Consider the following 27,213-nt stretch of genomic DNA (forward strand, 5'->3'; position numbering starts at 1 on the left):
GACTCTATATAAAGAGCCCTGCCCAGTGCTCTGGGTGACACGGTGGCATGGCTGCAAGACTGCAGGAGAGCAGAGCAGAGGCTGGAGTGGTGGCAGTGCCAAGGACAGAGACTGAGACAGCGCAGAGGCAGAAACCCGCTTGCTGCATGCTGACTCACTCTGAGTGGACGGGATTCTAGTGACTGACCAGCCACCGTGGGAATAAAGTTGGGTATAACCCTTTCACCCCAAAAACGTTCTACTGTCATTTCTTTGGTCACACTGAATCCATAGTGAACTTGCTCAGGGCTGAAACCCACTGGCAAGAAATAACCCAGGGGAATGAAGATATACCTCCACACCAAAACTTTTATACAAATGTTTAAAGCAACACTATTCATAATAGCCTAGTGGAAACAACCCAAATGTCCATCAGCTGATGAATGGATAAACAAAATGTGGTACAAATCCACACAATGGAATATTATTTAGCCATAAAAACTAATGAAATACTGAAACATGCTGTGACATGTTAAGCCTAGTACATGCTATGCTGACTAAAAGCAGCTAGATACAAAAGGCCACACAGTCCACATATTATATATGAAATGTCTGGAACAGGCAAATTCACAGAGACCAAGAGTACATTACTCATTGCCAGGGGCTCAGAGGAAGGAATGCGGGGAGTGACTGCTCATTGGTATAGGGTTTTCTCTAAGGTGATGAAATGTTCTGGGATTAGATAATGATGTGGTTATACAACCTTGTTAATCTACTGAAAACCACTGAATTGTACACTTCAGAAGGGTGATTATTATGGTATGTGAATTTTATATATGAATAAAAATTAAAATGAAGGCAAGTGACATAAAACACAATGCCAAAACAAGTCCTAACTACAAGAGGAGCCCTCTAAGGGACAACGAAGTGTAAAGTCCAAGATGAGAATTATCTCTCAGGCTATGCAAAGCTACTTTCCAAATATGTTCAAGCCACAGGTTCTAATTAAATGCTGATTCTATGTGATGAATATCAACTATAGGGAGCAGAGAGGGGATTAATATCTTACCTGTAGGAACAAATAAGGTATGTCCCTGCTTTACCACACATTTGTAGCATTTATCCACCTTATCTCCAAAAAACACCTCACTCTGGGTCACAGATGAACTCCATGATTCATAGAGTGCCAAATTTTCATCTGTTGGCTTTATCAAATAAAAAATCTTCTCACCCTAGAAAGAAACAATCATACTATTTTTGGAAAAGGAAAAGCCATCCTAGTGTAGGATGGCCTACACTAATGCAATTTTCCAATACAATGATCTAAATTAAATTAGACAGTTATCAGATTTTTAATTCTCAAAAAGACATTTCATATATCTGATCAATAGCTGCCGCCCTTAATAAACATCTTCACAGGAGCTAAAGTTTCCCCTTCCAAACATGACAAGGAGTCAATAAAGTAGTGCTGGAGAACTAGCTACAAGACAGGAGGGTAAAGAATCACAAACCTAATGATCTCATTTCCAAAGTACAGAAGTAAATACATGTTAATGGGCGCCAGTTACAGTCATCTCTGTAAACTTTGCCCTTTCTTCTAAGATCTATAATATATTGGTTATTTTTAAAGACCTGTAAATAAACACACTTTAATAAGCTATCCCTCTGCTATCTCAGGAAGAAAAGGAACAGGAGCACAAGCACAAGGACAGAGCATCAAATACAGCCCAGGGCATTGCTGATGTACAAGCATTTGATTTAGGCGGAGATCTGGTTCTAGATCAGCACCATCCAAAAGAACTTTCTGTGATGACTGAAATGTTTTATATCTTTGCTATCCAATACAGTCGTCATAAGTCACATGGAGCTACTTAGCACTTGAAATGTGGCCAGTGCAAACAAGGAGCTGAATTTTATACTATATTTAATTATTTAAATTTAGCCACATGTGGATAGTGGCTACTGTATTAAAGAGCACAGTTCTAGAAAAGCAAGATGAATATAAACTGCCAAGGCTCAGCATTTTTAGGTGCATTCCTGACTTATCCAACTAGCTGTCCTGGCCTACCCTTAAGGTCAGAGCAATTATTACTTCAATTTTCCTCCTTCTCAGGTATTTGATTCAGCATTAACCGGCAACTGACTAGGGGGAAGAGGCTAAAGAGACCAAGCTACAATGGAGGCAAAAAAGGGGAATCTAAATATAAATTAAGAACTCATGGCTCCTTCATTACTTAGGATTAAAAAATAATACTGCTTAAAGGTAAAATCAAAGATCTTACATAAAAAGTACAAAAACTTCCCTCCTTACAAATGTCATTTACAGTAATGAATGCATCCTTAGAAAAACAGGACTGTATGGTTTTGTCAATAAAGAACAAAGAAATAACTCATTCTTACCCAGAGGACATGGTACCAAACTGAAGTTCCACCAAAGTCAATGTGGAAATCTGTGTAGCTGTCTTGAACTCCCATTAAGCAGTATTTCTGAACAAATGGCTTGGGAAAGACTGAATCATCTGGCCAATAATTTTCCACCCAGGATAGTTTTCTGGCTATATCAGGGACCTCCACCAATTCAGACATCCTTTAAAAAAACAAACACAGATACATACACACAACCCACATCATGCAGATTAAAACCTCTTAAAATTCCATCTCCCATATCTACCCAAACCAAGAAATTAACTGGAACTCAAGGTTAACAACATATTTCAAGTTTAAAACTCATCATATTTCTAAATACTCTCTTGAGTATGCCAAAGCAAAATTTACAACATTGCTATCACTGGACCACTTTAGAAGTCACAGTTACGTTTCTTATTAAAATAAATTTACCATTTAACTACATTATCTAACACTCAGAAGGCTAAGCCAAAATGTCCAAAACTATACTCACTTTGTATCTGAAAATTCAAGGCTGATCACATTTAACACTTTTGGTCTGTTAGGATTCATGAAGTATTTAACATAATTGTGAAGTGTCATTTTGCTGTCTGCCTGCCTTGCCACATCAATGACATCTATCACTTTGTCACCACCTGCAGAGAAAAATTTATAGTCTTATTATATTGGGCATAAGAGTTACATCATTAGATGCCCTAGATAAAAATTAATTTTAAAGACCATATTTAATTGGTATGACAGACAAGCCAACTATAGAACTACATAGCCAAGACAAAGACTCTTCCTATATCCTTCTTTTTAGGCCAACTGGAACATTTGAAAAAAAGAGACAGTCTTTGAGGGAAAGAATAAAGCAATTAAGACAGAGCTGCATAGTTAACACTGAGTATAAAAACTTTAATGTTTACAAAGCTTTCTACATACCAGTGATCTCTGGTTCACAGCTCACAATGACAGAACTGCATTATATCGGTATGTGGAAACTATGCCACCTGCTCTGGGTTTCAATTTCCTCATGCATAAAGCGAGGGGGCTGACTTTTCCTCTTCATTTCTAGAACAGCTAAGAGTCTATCATTTTGAAAAACCAGTCATTGGGGAATCAGCAAGTTAACAAAGACAATTTCTACTTGCCTGGTAGTGTCTTCTCTTCTAATATTTGTCTTCAAGAAAAAAATTAATGAGTAGGGAGCAAAAATCAGTTCATATCAGTGTGTAATAAGCTCTGAGTTGGGCTAATTTACAATTTTCCTATAAAACCATGAGGTGTGGCTTGGACAACACTGCACTGTTGCCCTAGGACACATGTTCAGTTTTGCAATGTCCTACAAGGTAAGGTGGAATTCAAACTATGGCAATATTTAATCACTCTGAAATGGAAAACAAATAAATGCCATTTTCTTACTTTAATGTAACTTTTGTAAGTTAACAAAGTATTGCCTAATTGATTTATTTATACTTAGGAAGCAAGCCAATTCTACTAACTGTAAGTGCTTTCTAATACCAGAAACTTAGCTGTCAAGTAGTTTGAACATTTTTTCTGATACTTATGTTAGTCATTTATTTTTAGTGCTATCTAGGCAAACAGGTCTAGATAAAAGAAAATCAGGTTAAACCTCAATCTCATCCCCTAATTTATCAAATAATTCAAAATTAGCTGAATGTGAAGTCATGACATTTAACTGGATTTTCTCACTGAAATAGCTATCAATGAGAACTGTCAACCAATGGCTCAGTAAAAGAACAAGTTCTGAGGTATTTTACACTCAGGAGGTAATGTATTGTAGTGGATGTACCTTTTTAAGGTAGATTTGAAGTCTAATCCTCAAATAATCTCTATCTACTGCTGACAGTGGAGGAATGAGATCTACATATAAGTCAACTTTATAAATACCATGATGAGAATGAATGAAGCAACTGAAAATGTCAGCAATATTGCAAAAGAAGAAGGGTTTCCCACATTTCTTTATTTTTATTTTTATTTTTATTAAGGTATTACTGATAAACACTCTTATGAAGGTTTCACATGAAAACACAATATAGTTACTACATTTACCCATATTATCAAGTTCCCACCCAGACCCCAATGCAGTCACTGTCCATCAATGTAGTACGATGCCACAGACTCAGTTTGCCTTCTCTGTGCTACACTGTTCTCCCTGTGACCCCTCATATCATGTGCATTAAACATAATACCCCTCAATCCCCATCTCTGTCCCCCCCTCCCGACCCACCCTCCCACACCCCTCCCCTTTGGTAACTACTAGTACCTTCTTGGAGTCTCTGAGTCTACTGCTATTTTGTTTCTTCAGTTTTGCTTCGTTGTTTCACTCCACAAATGAAGGAAATCATTTGGTACTTGTCCTTCTCCACCTGGCTTACTTCACTGAGCATAATATTTTCCAGCTCCATTCATGTTGTTGCAAATGGTAGGATTTCTTTCTTTCTTATGGCTGAATAGTATTCCATTATGTATATGTTACACATCTTCTTTATCCACTCATCTACTGTTGGACACTTAGGTTGCTTCCATATCTTGGCTATTGTAAATAGGGCTGTGATAAACACAGGGGTGCATATGTCTTTTTGAATGTGAGAAGTTGTATTCTTTGGGTAAATTCCAAGAAGTGGGATTCCTGGGTCAAATGGTATTTCTATTTTTAGTTTTTTGAGGAACCTCCATATTGCTTTCCACAATGGTTGAACCAGCTTACATTCCCACCAGCAATGTAGGAGGGTTCCCCTTTCTCCACATCCTCGCCAGCATTTGTTCTTAGTCTTTTCGATGCTGGCCATCCTTACTGGTGTGAGGTGATATCTCATTGTGGTTTTAATTTGCATTTCCCTGATGATTAGTGATGTGGAGCATCTTTTCATGTGTCTGTTGGCCATCTGAATTTCTTCTTTGGAGAACTATCTCTTCATATACTCTACCCATTTGTTAATCAGGTTATTTGCTTTTTGGGTGTTGAGGCGTGTAAGTTCTTTATACATTTTGGATGTTAACCCCTTGTCAGATATGTCATTTACAAATATATTCTCCCATACTGTAGGATGCCTTTTTATTCTGTTGATGGTGTCCTTTGCCATACAGAAACTTTTTAGTTTGATGTAGTCCCATGAGTTCATTTTTGCTTTTGTTTCCCTTGCTCAAGGAGATGCATTCAGGAAGAAGTTGCTCATGCTTATATTCAGGAGATTTTTGCCTATGTTGTCTTCTAAGAGTTTTATGGTTTCATGACTTACATTCAGGTCTTTGATCCATTTTGAGTTTACTTTTGTGTATGGGGTTAAACAATAATCCAGTTTCATTCTCTTACATGTAGCTGTCCAGTTTTGCCAACACCAGCTGTTGAAGGGCTGTGATTTCCCCATTTTATGTCCATGGCTCCTTTATCATATATTAATTGACAATACATGGTTAGGTTTATATCAGGGCTCTCTAGTCTGTTCAGTTGGTCTGTGGGTCTGTTCTTGTGCCAGTACCAAATTGTCTTGATTACTGTGGCTTTTGTAGTAGAGCTTGAAGTTGGGGAACATAATCCCTCCAGCTTTATTCTTCCTTCTCAGGATTGCTTTGGCTTTTTGGGGTCTCTCATGGTTCCATATGAATTTTAGAACTATTTGTTACAGTTCGTTGAAGAATGCTGTTGGTATTTTGATAGGGATTGCATTGAATCTATAGATTGCTTTAGGCAGGATGGCCATTTTGACAATATTAATTCTTCCTAGCCAAGAGTATGGGATGAGTTTCCATTTGTTAGTGTCCTCTTTAATTTCTCTTAAGAGTGTCTTGTAGTTTTCAGGGTATAGGTCTTTCACTTCCTTGATTAGGTTTATTCCTAGGTATTCTATTCTTTTTGATGCAATTGGGAATGGAATTGTTTTCCTGATTTCTCTTTCTGCTAGTTCATTCTTAGTGTGTAGGAATGCAATAGATTTCTGGGTATTAATTTTGTATCCCCCAACTTTGCTGAATTCAGGTATTAGATCTAGTAGTTTTGGAGTAGATCGTTTAGGGTTTTTTATGTACCATATCATGCCATCAGCAAACAGGAACAGTTTAACTTCTGCCTTGCCAATCTGGATTCCTTGTATTTCTTTGTGTTGTCTGATTGCCATGGCTAGGACCTCCAGTACTATGTTGAATAAAAGTGGGGAGAGTGGACATCCTTGTCTTGTTCCCAACCTTAAAGGAAAAGGTTTCAGCTTCTTGCTGTTAAGTATAATGTTGGCTGTGGGTTTGTTATATATGGCCTTTATCATGTTGAGGTACTTGCCCTCTATACCCATTTTGTTGAGAGTTTTTATCATGAATGGTGTTGAATGACCTTTCAGCATCTATGGAGATGATCATGTGGTTTTTGTCCTTCTTTTTGTTGATGTGGTGGATGATGATGATGGATTTTCGAATGTTGTACCATCCTTGCATCCCTGGAATAAATCCTACTTGATCATGATGGGTGACCTTTTTGATGTATTCTTTAATTCAGTTTGCTAATATTTTGTTGAGTATTTTTGCATCTATGTTCATCAGGGATATTGGTCTGTAATTTTCTTTTTTTGTGGTGTCTTTGCCTGGTTTTGGTATTAGATTGATGCTGGCCTCATAGAACAAGTTTGGAAGTATTCCCTCTTCTTCTACTCTTTGGAAAACTTTAAGGAGGATGGGTATTAGGTCTTGACAAAATGTTTGATAAAATTCAGTGGTGAATCCATCTAGTTCAGGGGTTTTGTTCTTAGGTAGTATTTTGATTACCAGTTCAATTTCCTTGCTGGTAATCGGTCTCTTCAGATTTTCTGCTTCTTTCTGGGTCAGCCTTGGAAGGTTGTATTTTTCTAGAAAGTTGTCCATTTCTTCTAGGTTATCCAGTTTGTTGGCATATAATTTTTCATAGTATTCTCTAATAATTCTTTGTATTTCTGTGGTGTCCATATTGATTTTTCCTTTCTCATTTCTGATTCTGTTTATGTGTGTAGACTCTCTTTTTTTCTTGATAAGTTTATCTATTTTATTTTCTTGAAGAACCAGCTCTTGCTTTCATTGATTCTTTCTATTGTTTTATTCTTCTCAATTTTATTTATTTCTGCTCTAATCTTTATTAGTTCCCACCTTCTACTGACTTTGGGCCTCATTAATTCTTCTTTTTCTAGTTTAGTTAATTGTGAGTTTAGAGTGTTCACATGGGATTGTTCTTCTTTCCTGAGGTAGGCCTGTATTGCAATATACTTTCCTCTTAGCATGGCCTTTGCTGCGTCCAACAGATTTTGCAGTGTTGAATTATTGGTGTCATTTGTCCCCATATACTGCTTGATCTCTGTTTTTATTTGGTCATTGATCCATTGGTTATTTAGGAGCATGTTGTGAAGCCTCCATGTGTTTGTGGGATTTTTCATTTTCTTTGTGTAATTTATTCCTAGTTTCATACCTTTGTGGTCTGAGAAGCTGGTTGGTACAATTTCAATGTTTTTGAATTTACCGAGGCTCTTTTTGTGGCCTAGTATATGATCTATTCTTGAAAATGTTCCATATGCACTTGAGAAGAATGTGTATTCTGCTGCTTTGGGGTGTAGAGTTCTGTAGATGTCTATTAGGTCCATCTTTTCTAATGTGTTGTTCAGTGCCTATGTCTCCTTACTTATTTTCTGTCTGGTTGATCTGTCCCTTGGAGTAAGTAGAATGTTGAAGTCTCCTAGAATGAATGCACTGCATTCCATTTCCCCTTTTAATTCTCTTAGTATTTGTTTCACATATGTAGGTGCTCTTGTGTTGGGCGCATAGATATTTATAATGGTTATATCTTCTTGTTGGATTGACCCCTTAATCATTATGTTATGTCCTTCTTTGTTTCTTGTGACTTTCTTTGTTTTGAAGTTGATTTTGTTTTTTTCCTCATTTTTTATGCCATTCTGGGCCCCAAAATAACAAAGTAAGTTCAGACATCATTAAATGGCAATAGCTCCAAGTCATTAATAGAAAATCAGGTTTGAATATCATCGCCTCTTGAAAGGCAAGTACCAAATGATTTCCCTCATTTGTGGAGTATAACAATGAAGCAAAAGTGAAGGAACAAAACAGCAACAGACTCACAGACTCCAAGAAGGGACTAGGAGTTACCAAAGGGGAGGGGTGGGGGAGAGCAGGTGGGGAGGGAGGGAGAAAGGGAGTGAGCGGTATTATGATTGGTATGTATGGGGTGGGGGGATCATGGGGAAGACAGTGCAGCACAGAGAAGACAAGTAGTGACTCTGTGGCATCTTACTACACTGTTGGGCAGTGACTGCAATAGGGCATGGGGGAAAACAATTAACATGGGTGAATGTAGTAATCACACTGTTTTTTCATGTGAAATCTTCATAAAAGTGTGTATCAATAATGCCTTAACAAAAAAAAAATAATGATCTCTTTCTTAGGCCTTTCTCTAGGCAGCAGGAACTCACTAACACAGGATGCAGAAATCCTGACCTGAATGTTCCAGAGGCCTAAAACCAATCCCATTTCCCAATGTCTTCTTCCTGCTATCTATACCTCAGTCAGTTTCTCCTAAGCAACTATCAGAAACTTTCACGACAACAAAAAAAGCAGCAGGATGAGGCTGAGCAAGTAAGAATAAGCAAAATGTTTCATTTTGTTTTTTTGACAGTTGTAGATCCAGTGAGAAAAAAAACAGTTTTCAACATAAGTGATACTGAATTTCACTTTCCAAACTCAGGAAACTGAACCAGATAAACAGCTCTTCATTTAACTTTTAATATTATGGGGACAATATTATTTTTTACTTTTACCATGTTTTCCCAAGTGCTTAAAGAAACCAAGTTCGTACCTACATAGCGTTCCACATCCATAACAGAAAAAGTAGGTGGTGGGAGCCTGAGTCCTAGATCGTCTAGTTTGGGGACCATAATAGGGACTTCAAATCCATGTTTCTCCAGGTATCTTTGTGTCAGCTGGCTGCCATGCATCTTTACAATGATTTCATCGGCACTAAGGAAAACATAAGAATGAAACATCATCTTTACTGATAAGTTCAGTTAAAAAAAATACTCTGGTAATGGGTTCATTCATACACTGTATTATCTATCTATATCAATGGCTCTAAACCTATCATACTTAATTCTCCATTTTATAACAAATGTTTTTCAAAGCCTCTTTTACTATCCTAAAGTAAAATACATAGTTACTTCAAAACATATAACTGGAAAAGTATATATTATATATAATACATAAACTATAATAGGAGAAAAAACCAATTTAGAGCAAAATATATATTTCAATATGTAAATGTTCAGGTAAACTACACTAGAAGAGGTAAAAGAATAATAGGATGCTTAAAATTAGTTGTAATGATTGGTTGGACTTAAGTAAGAAGATCACAAGCCACTCAACATAAGCTGTTTGGCAACTGGAAGAACAGAAGATGGCGGGTACATTAGAATAAAAACTACTGTAAGGAGAAGTAAAAACAGACCGAAACATATCTGGCTATAAAATTCTATGCAAATATTTGTTAGATACTTTAAGGTTTCACAGGACCTAGAACAATTCAGTTATATCCTATACACTGGAGGTTGACTAGCATCCATGGCTCCTGTCCACTGAGACAAAAGTCCAAACACCCCATGTCCTGATATAAATGATCTATTATAACCAGTATTTACTAAGTTTTAATAAGTAGTCACCTTAAGCCACTAAAAACGGTTGTTGAACTGCCCTCTCTGATGATTAACACTAACAGGCATTACACTTAAGTGTGGTTTGTCCCTTTTCACTATCTTCTATCTAACCATAAATCAAAGAACTACAGATATCTTTAAATGGCAATGTTTGATATTTTATCTCCCACATGCTCACTTAAATGCAAATAACTTGCATTATAGATTAAGACAAAACAGTTTCCATTTACACAATCAGATCTTAACGGTCTTGATGTCATCTGGAGCCTAGGTGTCAAGGACGAGACAGGAGAAGCTGGGTTTATGACTGAATTACTGGACTCTGATCTTCCCACCCTCCCAATAAGGGAAGGTAAGTCCAAGGCCTAAAAAAATTGAGATAGACTTTCCCTGGATAGTTCTGTAAGTGGAAGGCTTAGATCTCCTTCTCAGGAGTCACTGAGTTCTCTACTGCCTTTTAGTTTCCCCATAAGCAACCACTGGTATCCTTCCTTCCCCAACCTCTGAGAATTAAGCAATTCCTTAATCTAAGGGAGAATATTAAATCACATGTACTCCCTGGTCTGGCATGTTTGGTATTTTATGTCTCCTGTAGAGTGAAAACGTAAGATACATGTGCTTAAAAATAAAGGCACATTATTACTTGCAAGAGAAAAAAACTGGAGACAAACTATACATACGTCATAGGGTAAGGTTAAATAAATCATGGTGTACATCCACACTAACACAGACTACACAGCAGTTAAAGAGTGAGGGAAATTTTTGTATTTACATGGGAGAATAGCCATGAAATAGAGTAAAAAAAGCAAGTTGTACAACATACACATTAACAAAACCCCATTTTACTTTTAAAATATCTGATGCATAAATACAACCTATTTGAAAAAAATAAAAGCTATGGCTCCTCTCACCTGAAAAAATACACATTCACACATCAACTACATTGTTTATACAGTTTCAGGGACTCATAAGCTTCTGAAAGCAGCCCGCAGACCCAGGCTGAAAATTCTGGCTCTCGGCTCCAAACTAACCAAGGAAGACAAGCATTTCTCCAATGACTCTGAAACTGATAAAGAACACCTGAGAATAGGGCATTTTAATAATACAAAAATCATGTGGAAACCACTGCTTCATATGTTTTCCTTCTCTCGGTAGACCTGAGAGAGCTATGTGTAACTGCTTATCATTTATATATTTCTGTTTAAGAATTAAGGGGGAGGTTAGACAGGAATCCTAAAGATTATGGAGAAATAGCTAGGCTTTTATAGTTAACAGGCTCTAAAATAATTCCATAATAGGCTGCATGTGATATTGTGATTTAAATTTAAACTGTGCTTCCCCTCTTTAACAAGCCTGGATATGACCTGTGTAAAGGCCTATTAAGCATTATCACTTTCAACAGATGTCAGGCAGCGAATAGGAAATGATATAAATTAGCATGATTAAATGCTGTATAATGCTTCTGAGTCTCTTTGAGCCACAGATAACTCAAATACTTTGTATTATCTTTAAAAAATAAAAAGCCCACTCCTGCTTCCACTGGACAGGCTGAGCAATGGTTATGGGTACTTTTGGTAGATGCAGGGTGGAAACATATGAAAGCAACCTAAGAAAAAAAAACAGTTTGAGGGGGCTGGATTAAAGATGGTGACGTGAGAGGTGAGACAGAGAACTCCTCCCAAAACCACATATAATACGAAAATATAGTTAATACAACTAATCCTAAAAGAGCAACAGGAAGGAAGGCTGCGCCAGACTGCATACACGAGGAGAACAGAAGTGTGTATCAGTGATACCTTAATAAAAAAAAAAACGGTTTGAAAATAGGTGTAGGTGAGGTGGAAGGGAAAGAGATTCAGCAGCTGCATATCACATGGAACCAATTCAAACTGGGAACAATTGCCTTTGGTTAGAGTATTTCAAACTTTTGGGGCTGGGATTCACAGTTAAGAAATATATTTTTACACAGTGACCCGGTACACATATATACTACAAAAGTTTCCACAAAACTAAGCTTATTTATACTTCTTACTTGCAATGTACTGATATTTTCTATTCTACTTCATTGGGGGAAAAAAAAGTCAATTGATTGAGAACAATGATGGGTTGCAACCTGAAGTCTGAAAACATTGCTTTAGATAATGTTACTTTATCAGCTAATATTCTTAAATTATCTTTGGTCAGAACAAGTTTCCATACCTTGGGAAGACTCGAGCTCGTAATTCCTTAACAAAAGTTCTGGTCCCAGCCTGCACTGGTTTGGAGCCATCATCTATTTCCGTGTAGTCGTGCCTGTGCCAGTTCCTCCTCTTCTTCACTGGATTTTCAGAAGATTAAGAAAAGAAAACGTTTTTGGTAACTGGTGATACCATGTATTTTCTCATCATTACCTTCTATATAATCAGAAATAATAATTATAAGTACAATAAAAACACTCACTTTTTAATCCATTTCCAAGCCAAAGAAGAAAATTTTACTTAATGTAGCACTGCAATTATAGGCAGTTAACTGTGGACTTTGAAAAATCTACTCTTTTTATTTCAAAATAATTTTAAAATTAAATCAAGAAGTTCAAATTAGCAGATGGAGCCTCTTATACCCAAATTTACACACATTATAAAAATCTCACAATTATTTAAAGTAATGATTTCCACTAGAACATTTAAGTCATAATATGATTTTTATAGATCCTTCAAGTCATCCTCTTAGGATAGGGCCTTTGATCTTACCTCTGAATCTATTTTAACAGCACAGTTTCCTTCTCTTTTATGTCAACATTTTCCCCCCAAATAAACATGGTTACACTGACACAAAGATGAGCAGGGGAGTGCACCATAACTGAAGGAAGACAAGTAGGATGGCAGAATAAATAACTTTATGGTTAGTTCTAACATGAAGACCCTATGATTCTACAGCTCCAGGACCTTACTATCTTGAATAGCCAGAGTAACCGAAATCAGGTTCAGCCATAACTTATTCTGCAACCTTGTGCCAGTCACTGTACACATCTGGGCCCAGTCTCCTCAATGTGGAAATGAAGGGGTGAGTACTGTTCTTCCTGCTGTGCTGGGGAACCCTTAAAAAAGGGGAGGATAAAGAAGAGGCCCAGAGAGGAACTCCTTCCTCTTTCCACCAGGGTGGTACTACCTACAGATCTTTGTCAGTATCGATGTAAGAGTTCAGTTTTACATAAATATTTTTTTTAAGTTTGAAAGTCATTCTTAAGCCTAAAACTTCCATGATTCTGGAAAAGGTACAGATGTCTGCAATCTAAAATGCATCAAAAAAATAAGATGGATGGAAACATGGATAGACAGTGGGATAGTTAAACACATATGTATGTTTGAACATTTTCGTAATAAAACATGGGGGGCAACTCTATGAGTCTTAAGTTATTTCAGATCTTCTTCTTACAAAGATCATAATAATAAAATAATAGTGGAACCTCACAGGATAAAAAGAAGTCATATTAAATAATCAATAGGGATGGAAATCAGGCTTATTCATATCTCAGTCTAAAACAAGATTCTCAAGTAATTTATGGCAGTCAGAACCTTAATATGGAAGAATAAATAGAAGTTTTAAAAAAACCTTATGAGAAAAATTGAAAATCAAAAAGCAACCTTCCTAGAAAATACCATTAAGGCATCCTTTGTATGTTATTTTTTCTCATTTAAAATCACTCTTAAAATTCAAGGTTATTTCATTCCAGGCTTTTTTCCTACATATACAGACACATAACCCCACGTGATTTTCAATTGGGATCATAATGTTTATCCTGCTTACTTTTCTTATTGTATCATGAGCATTTTCTCCTTATTAAATATTCAAAAGGCAGCTTAGAATTCTAAGATGTAGATGCATCACATTATAATCAGTTTTTTATTATTACACACTTAGTTCACTCTGAATCTTCTAACAAAGTAGAGATTAATACCCATATGCATAAACTATTTTCACCCATTAATTCCTCAGGATAAATTTCTAGAAATGCTGGAACATTCAATATTTTTAAGATTCTGCTACAAAACTATATATTGCAAAACTGCCTCCAGAAAAGTGGTAGGTAATTCAGTCTTAGCAGTATATATGAATAGTCTATTTCAAACTCTGGGTCAACAGTGAGAGAAAGGAAGGAATGGAGAGAAAGGAAGGAATGAAGAAAAAGGAAGGGAGGGAAGGAGAAAGGAAGAGAAAGAAAGAGCTGCCCATGTGAAAGTAAACTATGATACTACATTGTTTTAATTTTTATTTTGACAGAACAGATGAGAATTAGAAAAGATTTGGGATTGGACACAACTGTCCAATTTGGCAGAGTTCAAACTCCAGCTCTGCAAATACCTACATGAAAGAGGTAGTCTGATAATTTCTTGACATCAAGGTGTTACAAATAATAAAGGAAAGAACATAAGTCAAGTACTTCTTTGCATAGTGCCATGGGCACCCAATAAACTGCCAGTTACCTTTGTTTCCTTTTAAATGTGCTGACTTGCAAGATGTTAACAGAAGGTTACAACTGTCCTGTTGGACCAACATGCTTAACACTGTAAACTAGCCATTGTAAAAGCTGACTGAATTTCTTGAAGGAGACCAGTGAATGAACATTCTAGTAGTGATCACAGGGAGAGGACAGAAAATTTTGAGTTTGGATTGCTTGTACCTGAGGAGCACTGTATTGGGCTGTGTGGGGAAAACTGCAGTATTTCCAGAATCTCTCGCCTGTCCTTAGTGCATCTCCATATCAGTATGTGTTTCCAAGGGGTGGAGAGAGATAGTCCATCTCAATATCTATAGGTGATTACAAGGGGGAGCAGGGCAAATCTGGACCAGAGAGGTTGGGTGGGGTCCTGTTTGGCAGCTGGGTTGCAAGAGACATGGGTGAGCAGAAGTGGATGGCTGCTTGTAAGCAATAAACGGGTTTCTCCCACTTTATTTCTCCCTTTGATTTTGGCTTCAAAGGTAATTTGCCCTGAGCTGTGAACTTATTTTCTCCCCTGGAGTTACATGCTGTTTTTTGATGTGTGCCCTTAAACAGAATTCTTAATTCCCACTTAGAGGGTAAAGTCTGAACTCACCACACTGAGTGGGTATCATGCTGTCTAAATGATACCTATAATAAGGGCTCCTTGGGGACTCTGAAAAGAGCAGGTAACCTGAGGTGGCAAGCAAGAGAGGCTTATTAGAGGGAAAGGGACAAAAAGGAATTACCCAAATTGGGGGTGAGGGGTGAAGGCTGGGGAAGGTGAGCCTTAAATCAAGATAAAACAAATTACTGGACTTGGCATGTTCCCTATGAGTACTCAAGAGTTGGACTTTTGCCCAATGTTAGCCAATGCCTGATCTTATTATTTAAGGATGAGAAATGGGGGTAAAATTGTAATTTTTCCAGAATATCTTGCTTGGGTTTAGTGCATATGCATATCAACAGGGGTTCCTCAGGGGTGAAAAAGTTCATCTCTGTATCAATGGGTAATTAATTACCTGGGTAACCGAGGGCTTATCTGAACCTAGAAGGTTAAGGGGAGGGATGGTTTGCTTCTGCCAGAGCAGGAAAGAAAAACGGTCCTGGACCGCAGTTTGTAAGCAATAAATGGGTTTTAAACTTTATTTCTCCCTTCGACTGATTTTGTTTTAGAGGTATTTTGCCCCGGGTTTTCCTTTCCCCGGAGTTACAGAAATATATGAAGGGCCAGGTAATAATCAACCTTCTCTCTGAAGTATCATTATTCAAAGTACAGGTTGTGATCTATTATGGATTGTGAACTTGATCTATTATGGATTGTGAAATCAATTTACTGAGCATGACAAGCTTTTTAAAAAATTAAATCATATAGGAAAAATAGAAAAGAGTACATCATATACAGTAATGTTTTAAACGCTACATTATTTTGCCTCATAGTAACCCACTTAATATTTCACAGAAATGAAATTCAAGTTATTTCATTTTGGGATTATGCACTTGGAATATAATGAGTCATAAGAAATACATGTTTGGTCATTCATATGACCAAATATATACTTCCCAGGTATATTTGGTCTCATATATAGTTCCTGAAAACGGTACAGAGTCTTAAAGGTGAAATGGGTGTTTTGTCGTGTTAATGAGAGACTTTTGGACCCCACACAAGGGCAGGGGCTGGAGGCTGGATTAGCCAATGGCCAATAATTTAGTCAATCATGACAATGGCAATGAAGCCCTCACAAAAACCCCTGAGAAGAAGTTATCACTCTCTGCTCTCTTGCATCCTGCCTCTTTGCCAGAGAAAGCTTCTAGGCTTGGGAAACCAGAACACCTCCACGTGTCACAGAGCCAGGCCCCAAGCTCCTCGAGGATAGAAGCTCCTTTATTTGGGACCTTGCCCTATGTCTCTCTTCATCTGGCTGTTAACTTGTATACTTTATGGTATCTTTTATTAACCTAGTAAACAAAGTGTTTTCCTGAGTTCTGTGAGCTGCTCTAGCAAATTAACTGAACCTAAGGGGGAGGTCATTGGAACCTCCAATCTGTAGCTGGTAGGTCGGAAGCACAGGTAGCCTGGGGCTTGCACCGGAGTCTGGAGTTGGGGACAGAAGGCAGTCTTGTAGGATGGAGCCCTTAACCTGGGGAATCTGGTGCTGTCTCCCAGCAGACAGTATCAGAATTGAGTTGAGTTCTGAGACACCCTGCTGGTGCTCAGAATTACTTGGTGGTATGTGTGTGGCAAGATCCCCCCTCTCCCACCACATATTAGAATCTGGCCCAGAACCCAAAAGGAATTAAGCACATCACTGCAATACTTAAATTCTAAATTAAAACTGTTACAAATTTTAGTTGTTTCCCTTTTTGAGATAACAATCCAATATTATTACTGCCTCCAAGAATTACACTAGGTTGATAATTATTCAAGTTATATACTACATACTTCAGTGCTACACAGAGATCCTTTAAAACCATTTATGATAATAGTCAATTATGTATGTAACAATTCTATGAATTTTCTAACCTCAAATTTTATACTCTGTAACAAAATGGGTAATCTGTATTTATTTCAATGCACCCATATGGTTTAAATTTCTAAGTCCTTACAAAGAAACTAGGTGAATTATTTTTAACAAAACAGGTGAGCAGTCAGTTACTAGTACATTTTTTTTAACTACTTGCCCTTAACCTCACAACAAAATTTCTGTTAAAAAAAAAGCTTATCCATGAACAATAAATAATGTGGGGTGGGGTGTCGACCCCCAACCATGCAGTTGAAAATCCATGTAACCTTTGACTCCCCAGAAACTTTACTAATAGCCTACTGTTGTCCCAAAGCCTTACTGATAACATAAACAGTGACTTAACACATCCTTCGTATATGTATTATATATTGTTATAATAAAGTAAGCTAGAAAAATGAAAATATTTCATTTAAATTGTTGCAAACTTCCAAAAATTTTTCCAATTTATTTTTTTTTTTAAACTCATGTGTAAGTAGACCCATGCTTCAAACCCATGTTGTTCAAGGGTCAACTGTACTAGGAAAAAAGCCGCATTCAAAATAAAGGTTGTATAGGTTACCTACATCTGACCCAAGTGTGTATCAAGGTATGTTAAGGAAAAGTTGTCTTTCAGTTCTAAGTGACTATGTCTGCAGGTTTTCCATTTAGTTTTATGAACACAAAAATGCTAGTTTGCAGCTTAAATTTTTTTTGACCTTTTTTAAAAAAATTAAGCTATCGCTGATATACCACCTTATGAAGCTTTCACATGAGCAACATTGTGGTTCAACATTCCCCATATTATCAAGTCCCCCCACACCCCATTGCAGTCACTGTCCATCAGCACAGTAAGATGCTATAGTCATTACTTGTCTTCTCTGCTAGTTGGCAGCTTAAATTTTAAAAAAAGAAATAGTTATAACAAAATCCAAAGCCTTTTAAAGTCTTCTCTCTACTTTAACGTTTGTACAATGCAAGTAATATTCCAATCCATTCTTCTGAAGCCTTTGTAAAAGGCTAAAAATAAATGTTGTTTTATATGTGTTGTTGGTACACCCCAGAGGATGTGTGAGCTTCCCTGCTTGTGCCCTGGCCCCTCAGGAAGAGGAGTGTGGGCAGAAACTTGGTTCAGCCCCTGTCTTCCTCAGGAAGGGGATGGGACAAGGGCATACAGAAGGCTGTGGTTTCAAGCACAGAGGACAGCTAGGCAGTATTCTAGGCCATACTCAACATGATGACAAAATCAGAAACTACAATATTTTAGCTTAGTGATGGCTTAATTTTCTCCTAGTAATATAAAGCATATGTGTGCATTAAAGTCGTATCCTATAGATGTCCCAAATACTACCACAAGATCTTTTTTATAATTTATAAAGAGATTAAAACAGTTGAAATCAGTTCCCAGAATTAGAAAAATTTTACTTTACTGCACTTCTCAAACTGAAAGCTTTGAAAATATGTACTTGAGTTTGAGGGCTTTGCACTGGCAATTAAGATTTATAGTATTTTTTTCACTTGATCTTTTGATTTATTAAATGAGTTACTTAATAATTCAGACAGAAACAACATTCTTAATATCTTCAGAATAATTTTTCCTATAATTCTTGGTAGGTATAACTAGTCAGACTATCATTAAAATATTGACACGTACACATTAAATTCTAAGCTTCGATCTTCATTTAAGCTTCCAGTACTTACTCAAGGAGGAACCACGTAGAACTGCACAGTTGGGACAATGATACAGGTCAATGTCAACAGCATGATGTTCTTCTACTCCAACACAGCTAAAGTATAGAAAAATAAAGCCAATATGTAAGTAAGTTGAAAACCTTTACTCAACTATAATAGATAGCTAGAATTCAGATGAGAAATGTACAATAAAAATTTTGTAGCATACAGAGAATATGAAAAGATACATTTTATTCTCTTCCCTACACCCTTGCTGAACAATTGTGAGGGAGAATATACCCCAATACATGGTGATTCACTATTAGCAGCAGCAAGAACAGCAGAAGTAACATAATTATAAGCTTAAGACCCTCGATCATTATGTAAATGCCACCTGTTGTGCAAGCAATGTCTGTGTCTCTCCAAAACTCACATGCTGAAGCTGTGTCCAGTGTGGCTCTATTTGGAGAAAGAGCCTCTAAAGAAGTAATTAAGGTTAAATGAGGTCAGAAAGGTGTGGCCCCGACCAACAGGATTAGAGTCCTTACTAGAAGAGAAATCAGAGAGCTCCTGCTCCCTCTCCTCCTCTCCCGCCCCTCCCCCATTTACACACCAAGGAAATGACTAGGAGTACATAGTGAGATGTCCACTGCAAGACCAGAAGAGAGCCCTCCCCAGAAACCAACTCTGCTGGACCCTGATCTGGGACATCTAGCCTCTGACCCTTGAGAAAACTAATTTCTATTGTTTAGGCCTCCTGGTACATGATATTCTGTTATGGCAACCCAGGCCGACTAAGACACCACCTAACTTTAAAATATGGCTGTCATCAGCTAGAGGTGGTTAGTCAGGGTAACATCACTGACATGGTCAGTCTTAACAGCTCTGCCTTAGGTCTCATAGCCCTAATTAGCCAGTTACGTTAGTTTGAAGCACTGCACCTGGAACACTCCATCCCACTGAGTACACAGCAGGGGCACTTAAATACAAATAAAGTTTAAGGGACTGAAAAAATTTCTATTAGTGGCATCTTGAAAATAGGAGCAGTTTTTCAAATACTATGGCAACTCTGCTACATCCCAAGTAACTTGGTAGGTAAAATTTTATAAGTGTCTGTATTCCCCAAAACACACACACATATAACTTATTAGGTAAAAATTTATAAGTGTCTATATACAACAAAAACACAACAACAATTGTACTTTTTTTTTTTTTTTTTTATTGAAGGGTAGTTGACAACAGCATTGCATTACATTAGTTTCAGGTGTACAACACAGCGACTCAACATTTATTTATATACATGATATTTCTAGGTACCAGCTATCACCATACCAAGTTGTTACACTATATTGACTATATTCCTTATGCTATACATTACATCCCGGTTACTTATTTATTTTACAATTGGAAGTGTGTTTATATATATATATATATATATATATATATATATATATATTGTGAGGGCATCTCTCATATTTATTGATCAAATAGTTGTTAACCACAACAAATCTCTGTATAGGGGGGTCAATACTCAATGCACAATCATTAATCCACCCCAAGCCCAATTTTCGTCAGTCTCCAATCTTCTGATGCATAACGAACAAATTCTTACATGGAGTACAAATTCTTACATAGTGAATAAGTTACATGGTGAACAGTGCAAGGGCAGTCATCACAGAAGCTTTCGGTTTTGTTCATGCATTATGAACTATACACAGTCAGTTCAAATATGAATATTCATTTGATTTTTAAACCTGATTTATATGTGGATACCACATTTCTCTATTATTATTATTTTTAATAAAATGCTGAAGTGGTAGGTAGATACGAGATAAAGGTAGAAAACAGAGTTTAGTGTTGTAAGAGAGCAAATGTAGATGATCAGGTGTGTGCCTGTAGACTATGTGTTAATCCGCGCTAGACGAGGGCAATAAACATCCATGTATGCAGAAGATTTCTCTCAGAACATGAGGGGGGAGGTTCTAAGCCTCACCTCTGCTGCTCCCCATTTTCTCACCAGATGGCCCCCTGCGACTGTGCCTGTCTTAGGTTGTTCCTCCCTTGAGGAATCTTACCCGTCTCTGGCTAACCAGTCATCTTCCGGGGCCATACAGGGAAATGTTAAGTTGGTAAGTGAGAGAGAAGCCTTATCGTTTGAAAAGGTTAGCTTTTTACTTCTTTGCATATTTATGCCCTGTGGCTTCTATGCCCAGCATTTGTCTTGAGGTGTCTTTACCACTTGGAAGAATTATGATACTCGGTAAATTCGACATGTGGCACGAGTTCTATTTAAAGGTTGTGATTAGGTAGGAAGAAGAAAAGCTACAGAAGTAGCAGGCAGAAGAAAACCTGGGAAGATTGATTATTTCTTTGACATATCTTCTTGTAGAGTAACTTCAGCATGGATAGGTTTTAAACGACTAATTAAATTGTGCACACACATTAACATAATAGGAATATAGTTACCTAACCAAAGCATACCTGTAATTACCAGCCATCTCCAGTGAAACCAAGAAAACCAGTTAGGCACCTTAGGCATTTGTGAAAACTTATCTATGATATGGTGGATATTGTCCGACTGAACTTAAACAGTCTGAGAGAATTCAGATAAACTAGAACACCCCATTCCTGGGGACTGTTCATATCCCATATGTTCTTTTAACGATAAATAGTCTGTGGTTGTAAGATTTTGGAGTGCTACAATTTGCACTTCTCCTAATTCTTGGTTGAGTTCCAACAGTATAGATCCAGTCCAATTTTTGTTTTACTGCATGCACAGGCCAGCTTAGATATCTCCTTCATCTTTCCCATGGCAAGTCCAGGAACTGGTGGGATGAGTGCATCTACACCTGTGACAGTGCGTGGATCTTTGTTGAAGTTTTTTTTTTTTTTTTTTTTTTTTCTGATCATCTTCTGTCATGAGTCTTCCCGAGAGTGCTGATGTTGGAAGTTCTTTTTCATATCGTATCTTAGTTCATTTTCGGGGTAGCCAAATTAGGCTTTGATCCTCTGTATAAACACAAACAGACCCTTTGCCTACACTTTTATATGTCCTTTATATCATTGTGTAGAACTCATTAGAGGTCACCACATAGGAACTGCATTTTTTTTTTTAATCATTAATCTACACTTACATGACGAATACTTTGTTTACTAGGCTCTCCCCTATACCAGGTCCCCCCTATATACTCCTTTACAGTCACTGTCCATCAGCGTAGCAACCTGTTGTAGAATCACTACTTGTCTTCTCTGTGTTGTACAGTCCTCCCCTTTCTCCCACCCCGCTATGGATGCTAATCTTAATACCCCCCTACTTCTCCCCCCCTTATCCCTCCCTACCCACCCATCCTCCCCAGTCCCTTTCCCTTTGGTACCTGTTAGTCCATTCTTGAGTTCTGTGATTCTGCTGCTGTTTTGTTCCTTCAGTTTTTCCTTTGTTCTTATATTCCACAGATGAGTGAAATCATTTGGTATTTCTCTTTCTCTGCTTGGCTTGTTTCACTGAGCAAAATACCCTCCAGCTCCATCCATGTTGCTGCAAATGGTAGGATTTGCCCTTTTCTTATGGCTGAGTAGTATTCCATTGTGTATATGTACCACATCTTCTTTATCCATTCATCTATCGATGGACATTTAGGTTGCTTCCAATTCTTGGCTATTGTAAATAGTGCTGCGATAAACATAGGGGTACATTGGTCTTTCTCATACTTGATTGCTGCATTCTTAGGGTAAATTCCTAGGAGTGCAATTCCTGGGTCAAATGGTATGTCTGTTTTGAGCATTTTGATGTACCTCCATACTGCTTTCCACAATGGTTGAACAAGTTTACATTCCCACCAGCAGTGTAGGAGGGTTCCCCTTTCTCCACAGCCTCGCCAACATTTGTTGTTGTTTGTCTTTTGGATGGCAGCCATCCTTACTGGTGTGAGGTGATACCTCATTGTAGTTTTAATTTGCATTTCTCTGATAATTAGCGATGTGGAGCATCTTTTCATGTGTCTGTTGGCCATCTGTATTTCTTTTTTGGAGAACCGTCTGTTCAGTTCCTTTGCCCATTTTTTAATTGGGTTATTTGTTTTTTGTTTGTTGAGGCGTGTGAGCTCTTTATATATTCTGGACGTCAAGCCTTTATCGGATGTGTCATTTTCAAATATATTCTCCCATACTGTAGGGTTCCTTTTTGTTCTATTGATGGTGTCTTTTGCTGTACAGAAGCTTTTCAGCTTAATATAGTCCCACTTGTTCATTTTTGCTGTTGTTTTCCTTGCCCGGGGAGATATGTTCAAGAAGAGGTCACTCATGTTTATGTCTAAGAGGTTTTTGCCTATGTTTTCTTCCAAGAGTTTAATGGTTTCATGACTTACATTCAGGTCTTTGATCCATTTTGAGTTTACTTTTTTATATGGGGTTAGACGATGGTCCAGTTTCATTCTCCTACATGTAGCTGTCCAGTTTTGCCAGCACCGTCTGTCGAAGAGACTGTCATGTCGCCATTGTATGTCCATGGCTCCTTTATCAAATATTAATTGACCATATATGTCTGAGTTAATGTCTGGATTGTCTAGTCTGTTCCATTGGTCTGTGGCTCTGTTCTTGTGCCAGTACCAAATTGTCTTGATTACTATGGCTTTATAATAGAGCTTGAAGTTGGGGAGTGAGATCCCCCCTACTTTATTCTTCTTTCTCAGGATTGCTTTGGCTATTCGGGGTCTTTGGTGTTTCCATATGAATTTTTGAATTATTTGTTCCAGTTCATTGAAGAATGTTGCTGGTAGTTTCATAGGGATTGCATCAAATCTGTATATTGCTTTGGGCAGGATGGCCATTTTGACGATATTAATTCTTCCTAGCCATGAGCATGGGATGCGTTTCCATCTGTTAGTGTCCCCTTTAATTTCTTTTAAGAGTGACTTGTAGTTTTCAGAATATAAGTCTTTCACTTCTTTGGTTAGGTTTATTCCTAGGTATTTTATTTTTTTTGATGCAATTGTGAATGGAGTTGTTTTCCTGATTTCTCTTTCTGTTGGTTCATTGTTGGTATATAGGAAAGCCACAGATTTCTGTGTGTTGATTTTGTATCCTGCAACTTTGCTGTATTCCGATACCAGTTCTAGTAGTTCTGGGGTGGAGTCTTTAGGGTTTTTTATGTACAGTATCATGTCATCTGCAAATAGTGACAGTTTGACTTCTTTGCCAATCTGGATTCCTTGTATTTTTTTGTTTTGTCTGATTGCCGTGGCTAGGACCTCTAGTACAATGTTAAATAACAGTGGGGAGAGTGGGCATCCCTGTCTAGTTCCCGATCTCAGCGGAAATGCTTTCAGCTTCTCGCTATTCAATATAATGTTGGCTGTGGGTTTTTCATAGATGGCCTTTATTATGTTGAGGTACTTGCCCTCTATTCCCATTTTGCTGAGAGTTTTTATCATGAATGGATGTTGAACTTTGTCAAATGCTTTTTCAGCATCTATGGAGATGATCATGTGGTTTTTGTCTTTCTTTTTGTTGATGTGGTGGATGATATTGATGGACTTTCGAATGTTGTGCCATCCTTGCATCCCTGGGATGAATCCCACTTGGTCATGGTGTACGATGGTTTTGATGTATTTTTGAATTCGGTTTGCTAAAATTTTGTTGAGTATTTTTGCGTCTACGTTCATCAGGGATATTGGTCTGTAGTTTTCTTTTTTGGTGGTGTCTTTGCCTGGTTTTGGTATTAGGGTGATGTTAGCTTCATAGAATGAGTTTGGGAGTATCCCCTCCTCTTCTATTTCTTGGAAAACTTTAAGGAGATTGGGTATTATGTCTTCCCTGTATGTCTGATAAAATTCCGAGGTAAATCCATCTGGCCCGGGGGTTTTGTTCTTTGGTAGTTTTTTGATTACTGCTTCAATTTCGTTGCTGGTAATTGGTCTGTTTAGATTTTCTGTTTCTTTTTGGGTCAGTCTTGGAAGGTTGTATTTTTCTAGGAAGTTGTCCATTTCTCCTAGGTTTCCCAGCTTGTTAGCATATAGGTTTTAATAGTAGTCTCTAATAATTCTTTGTATTTCTGCGGGATCTGTTGTGATTTTTCCTTTCTCATTTCTGATACTGTTGATTTGTGTTGACTCTCTTTTCCTCTTAATAAGTCTGGCTAGAGGCTTATCTATTTTGTTTATTTTCTCGAAGAACCAGCTCTTGGTTTCATTGATTTTTGCTATTTTATTCTTCTCAATTTTATTTATTTCTTCTCTGATCTTTATTATGTCCCTCCTTCTGCTGACCTTAGGCCTCATTTGTTCTTCTTTTTCCAATTTTGATAGTTGTGACATTAGACCGTTCATTTGGGATTGCTCTTCCTTTTTTAAATATGCTTGGAGTGCTATATACTTTCCTCTTAAGATTGCTTTTGCTGCGTCCCACAGAAGTTGGGGCTTAATGTTGTTGTTGTCATTTGTTTCCATATATTGCTGGATCTCCATTTTGATTTGGTCATTGATCCATTGATTATTTAGGAGCGTGTTGTTTAGCCTCCATGTGTTTGTGAGCCTTTTTGCTTTCTTTGAACAGTTTATTTCTAGTTTAATGCCTTTGTGGTCTGAAAAGTTGGTTGGTAGGATTTCAATCTTTTGGAATTTACTGAGGCTCTTTTTGTGTCCTAGTATGTGGTCTATTCTGGAGAATGTTCCATGTGCACTTGAGAAGAACGTGTATCCTGTTGCTTTTGGATGTAGAGTTCTGTAGATGTCTATTAGGTCCATCTGTTCTAGTGTGTTGTTCAGTGCCTCTGTGTCCTTACTTATTTTCTGTCTGGTGGGTCTGTCCTTTGGAGTGAGTGGTGTGTTGAAGTCTTTTAGAATGAATGCATTGCATTCTATTTCCTCCTTTAGTTCTGTTAATATTTGTTTCAGGTATGTTGGTGCTCCTGTATTGGGTGCATATATATTTATAATGGTTATATCCTCTTGATGGACTGAGCCCTTTATCATTATGTAATGTCCTTCTTTGTCTTTTGTTACTTTCTTTATTTTGAAGTCTGTTTTGTCTGATACCAGAATTGCAACACCTGCTTTCTTCTCTCTGTTGTTTGCTTGAAATATCTTTTTCCATCCCTTGACTTTAAGTCTGTGCGCGTCTTTGGGTTTGAGGTGAGTCTCTTGTAAGCAGCATATGGATGGATCTTGCTTTTTTATCCATTGTATTACTCTGTGTCTTTTGATTGGTGCATTCAGTCCATTTACATTTAGGGTGATTATTGAAAGGTATGAATTTATTGCCATTGCAGGCTTTAAGTTTGTGGTTACCAAAGGTTTAGGGTTAGCTTCTTTACTGTCTTACTGTCTAACTTAACTCGCTTGTTGAGCTATTATAAACACAATCTGATGATTCTTTATTTCTCTCCCTTCTTATTCCTCCTCCTCCCTTCTTCATATGTTGGGTGTTTTGTTGTGTGCTCTTTTTAGGAGTGCTCCCATCTAGAGCAGTCCCTGTAGGATGCCCTGTAGAGGTGGTTTGTGGGAGGCAAATTCCCTCAACTTTTGCTTGTCTGGGAATTGTTTAATCCCTCCTTCATATTTAAATGATATTCGTGCTGGATACAGTAGTCTTGGTTCGAGGCCCTTCTGTTTCATTGCATTAAGTATATCATGCCATTCTCTTCTGGCCTGTAGGGTTTCTGTTGAGAAGTCTGATGATAGCCTGATGGGTTTTCCTTTGTAGGTAACCTTTTTTTTCTCTCTGGCTGCTTGTAATACTTTGTCCTTGTCTTTGATCTTTGCCATTTTAATTATTATGTGTCTTGGTGTTGCCCTCCTTGGATCCCTTGTCATGGGAGTTCTGTGTACCTCTGTGGTCTGAGAGGCCATTTCTTCCCCTAGTTTGGGGAAATTTTCAGCAATTCTTTCTTCAAAGACATTTTCTATCCCCTTTTCTCTCTCTACTTCTTCTGGAATACCTATGATTCTTATATTATTCCTTTTAGATTGATCACTCAGCTCTCTTAAAATTCTTTCATTCCTGGAGATCCTTTTATCTCTCTCTGCATCAGCTTCTCTGCGTTCCTGTTCTCTGTTTTCTAGTCCATTAATGGTCTCTTGCATCTCGTCCATTCTGTTTTGAAGTCCTTCCAGAGCTTGTTTTATTTCTGAATTCTCCTTCCTTAGTTCTTGCATATTTCTCTGCAAGTCCATCAGCATGGTTATGACTTTTGTTTTGAATTCTTTTTCAGGTAGACTGGCTAAATCTATCTCCCCAGATTCCTTCTCAGGGGAAGATGTAGCAGATGCTGAAGCTGTCTGGGTTAGTCTTGTCTGGATCATATTTTTTTGCCTTTTCATGTTGACAGGTGCTATTGACTGTCAGCTGGGAGGGCCAAAATTTTCACTTGCTACTGGCCTTTCTTTACTGGGACAACTGCGACCCCTAGTGGCTTGTGTTGGGTAATTGCGTGTAGAGTGGGTCTTTGTGTCTTGCCTGGCCGGAAGGGAGAAATTTCCCTTTCTGTGGGCGGAATTTGTCTCAGGCTGCTTCTCTGCTTTCGCAGCGC

At 37.7% G+C, this 27,213-nt stretch overlaps 1 protein-coding gene across 2 annotated transcripts in view; it reads right to left on the reverse strand.

Annotated features, from left to right (window-relative positions):
- Positions 1-27,213, reverse strand: part of KDM7A (lysine demethylase 7A) — a 98,523-nt gene that overhangs the window by 25,205 nt on the left and 46,105 nt on the right. For both annotated transcript variants that reach the window (XM_036926090.2, XM_036926089.2), the window contains exons 2-7: positions 18,720-18,805; positions 12,258-12,375; positions 9,209-9,369; positions 2,879-3,020; positions 2,380-2,566; positions 1,049-1,211 (exon numbers count right to left, since the gene is read on the reverse strand). In XM_036926090.2, the coding sequence (XP_036781985.1) occupies positions 1,049-1,211; positions 2,380-2,566; positions 2,879-3,020; positions 9,209-9,369; positions 12,258-12,375; positions 18,720-18,805 (857 nt within the window). The remainder of the gene's footprint in view (positions 1-1,048; positions 1,212-2,379; positions 2,567-2,878; positions 3,021-9,208; positions 9,370-12,257; positions 12,376-18,719; positions 18,806-27,213) is intronic.

The sequence above is a fragment of the Manis pentadactyla genome, chromosome 7 (assembly GCF_030020395.1).
Source record: "Manis pentadactyla isolate mManPen7 chromosome 7, mManPen7.hap1, whole genome shotgun sequence".
NCBI classification, from domain to species: domain Eukaryota; kingdom Metazoa; phylum Chordata; class Mammalia; order Pholidota; family Manidae; genus Manis; species Manis pentadactyla.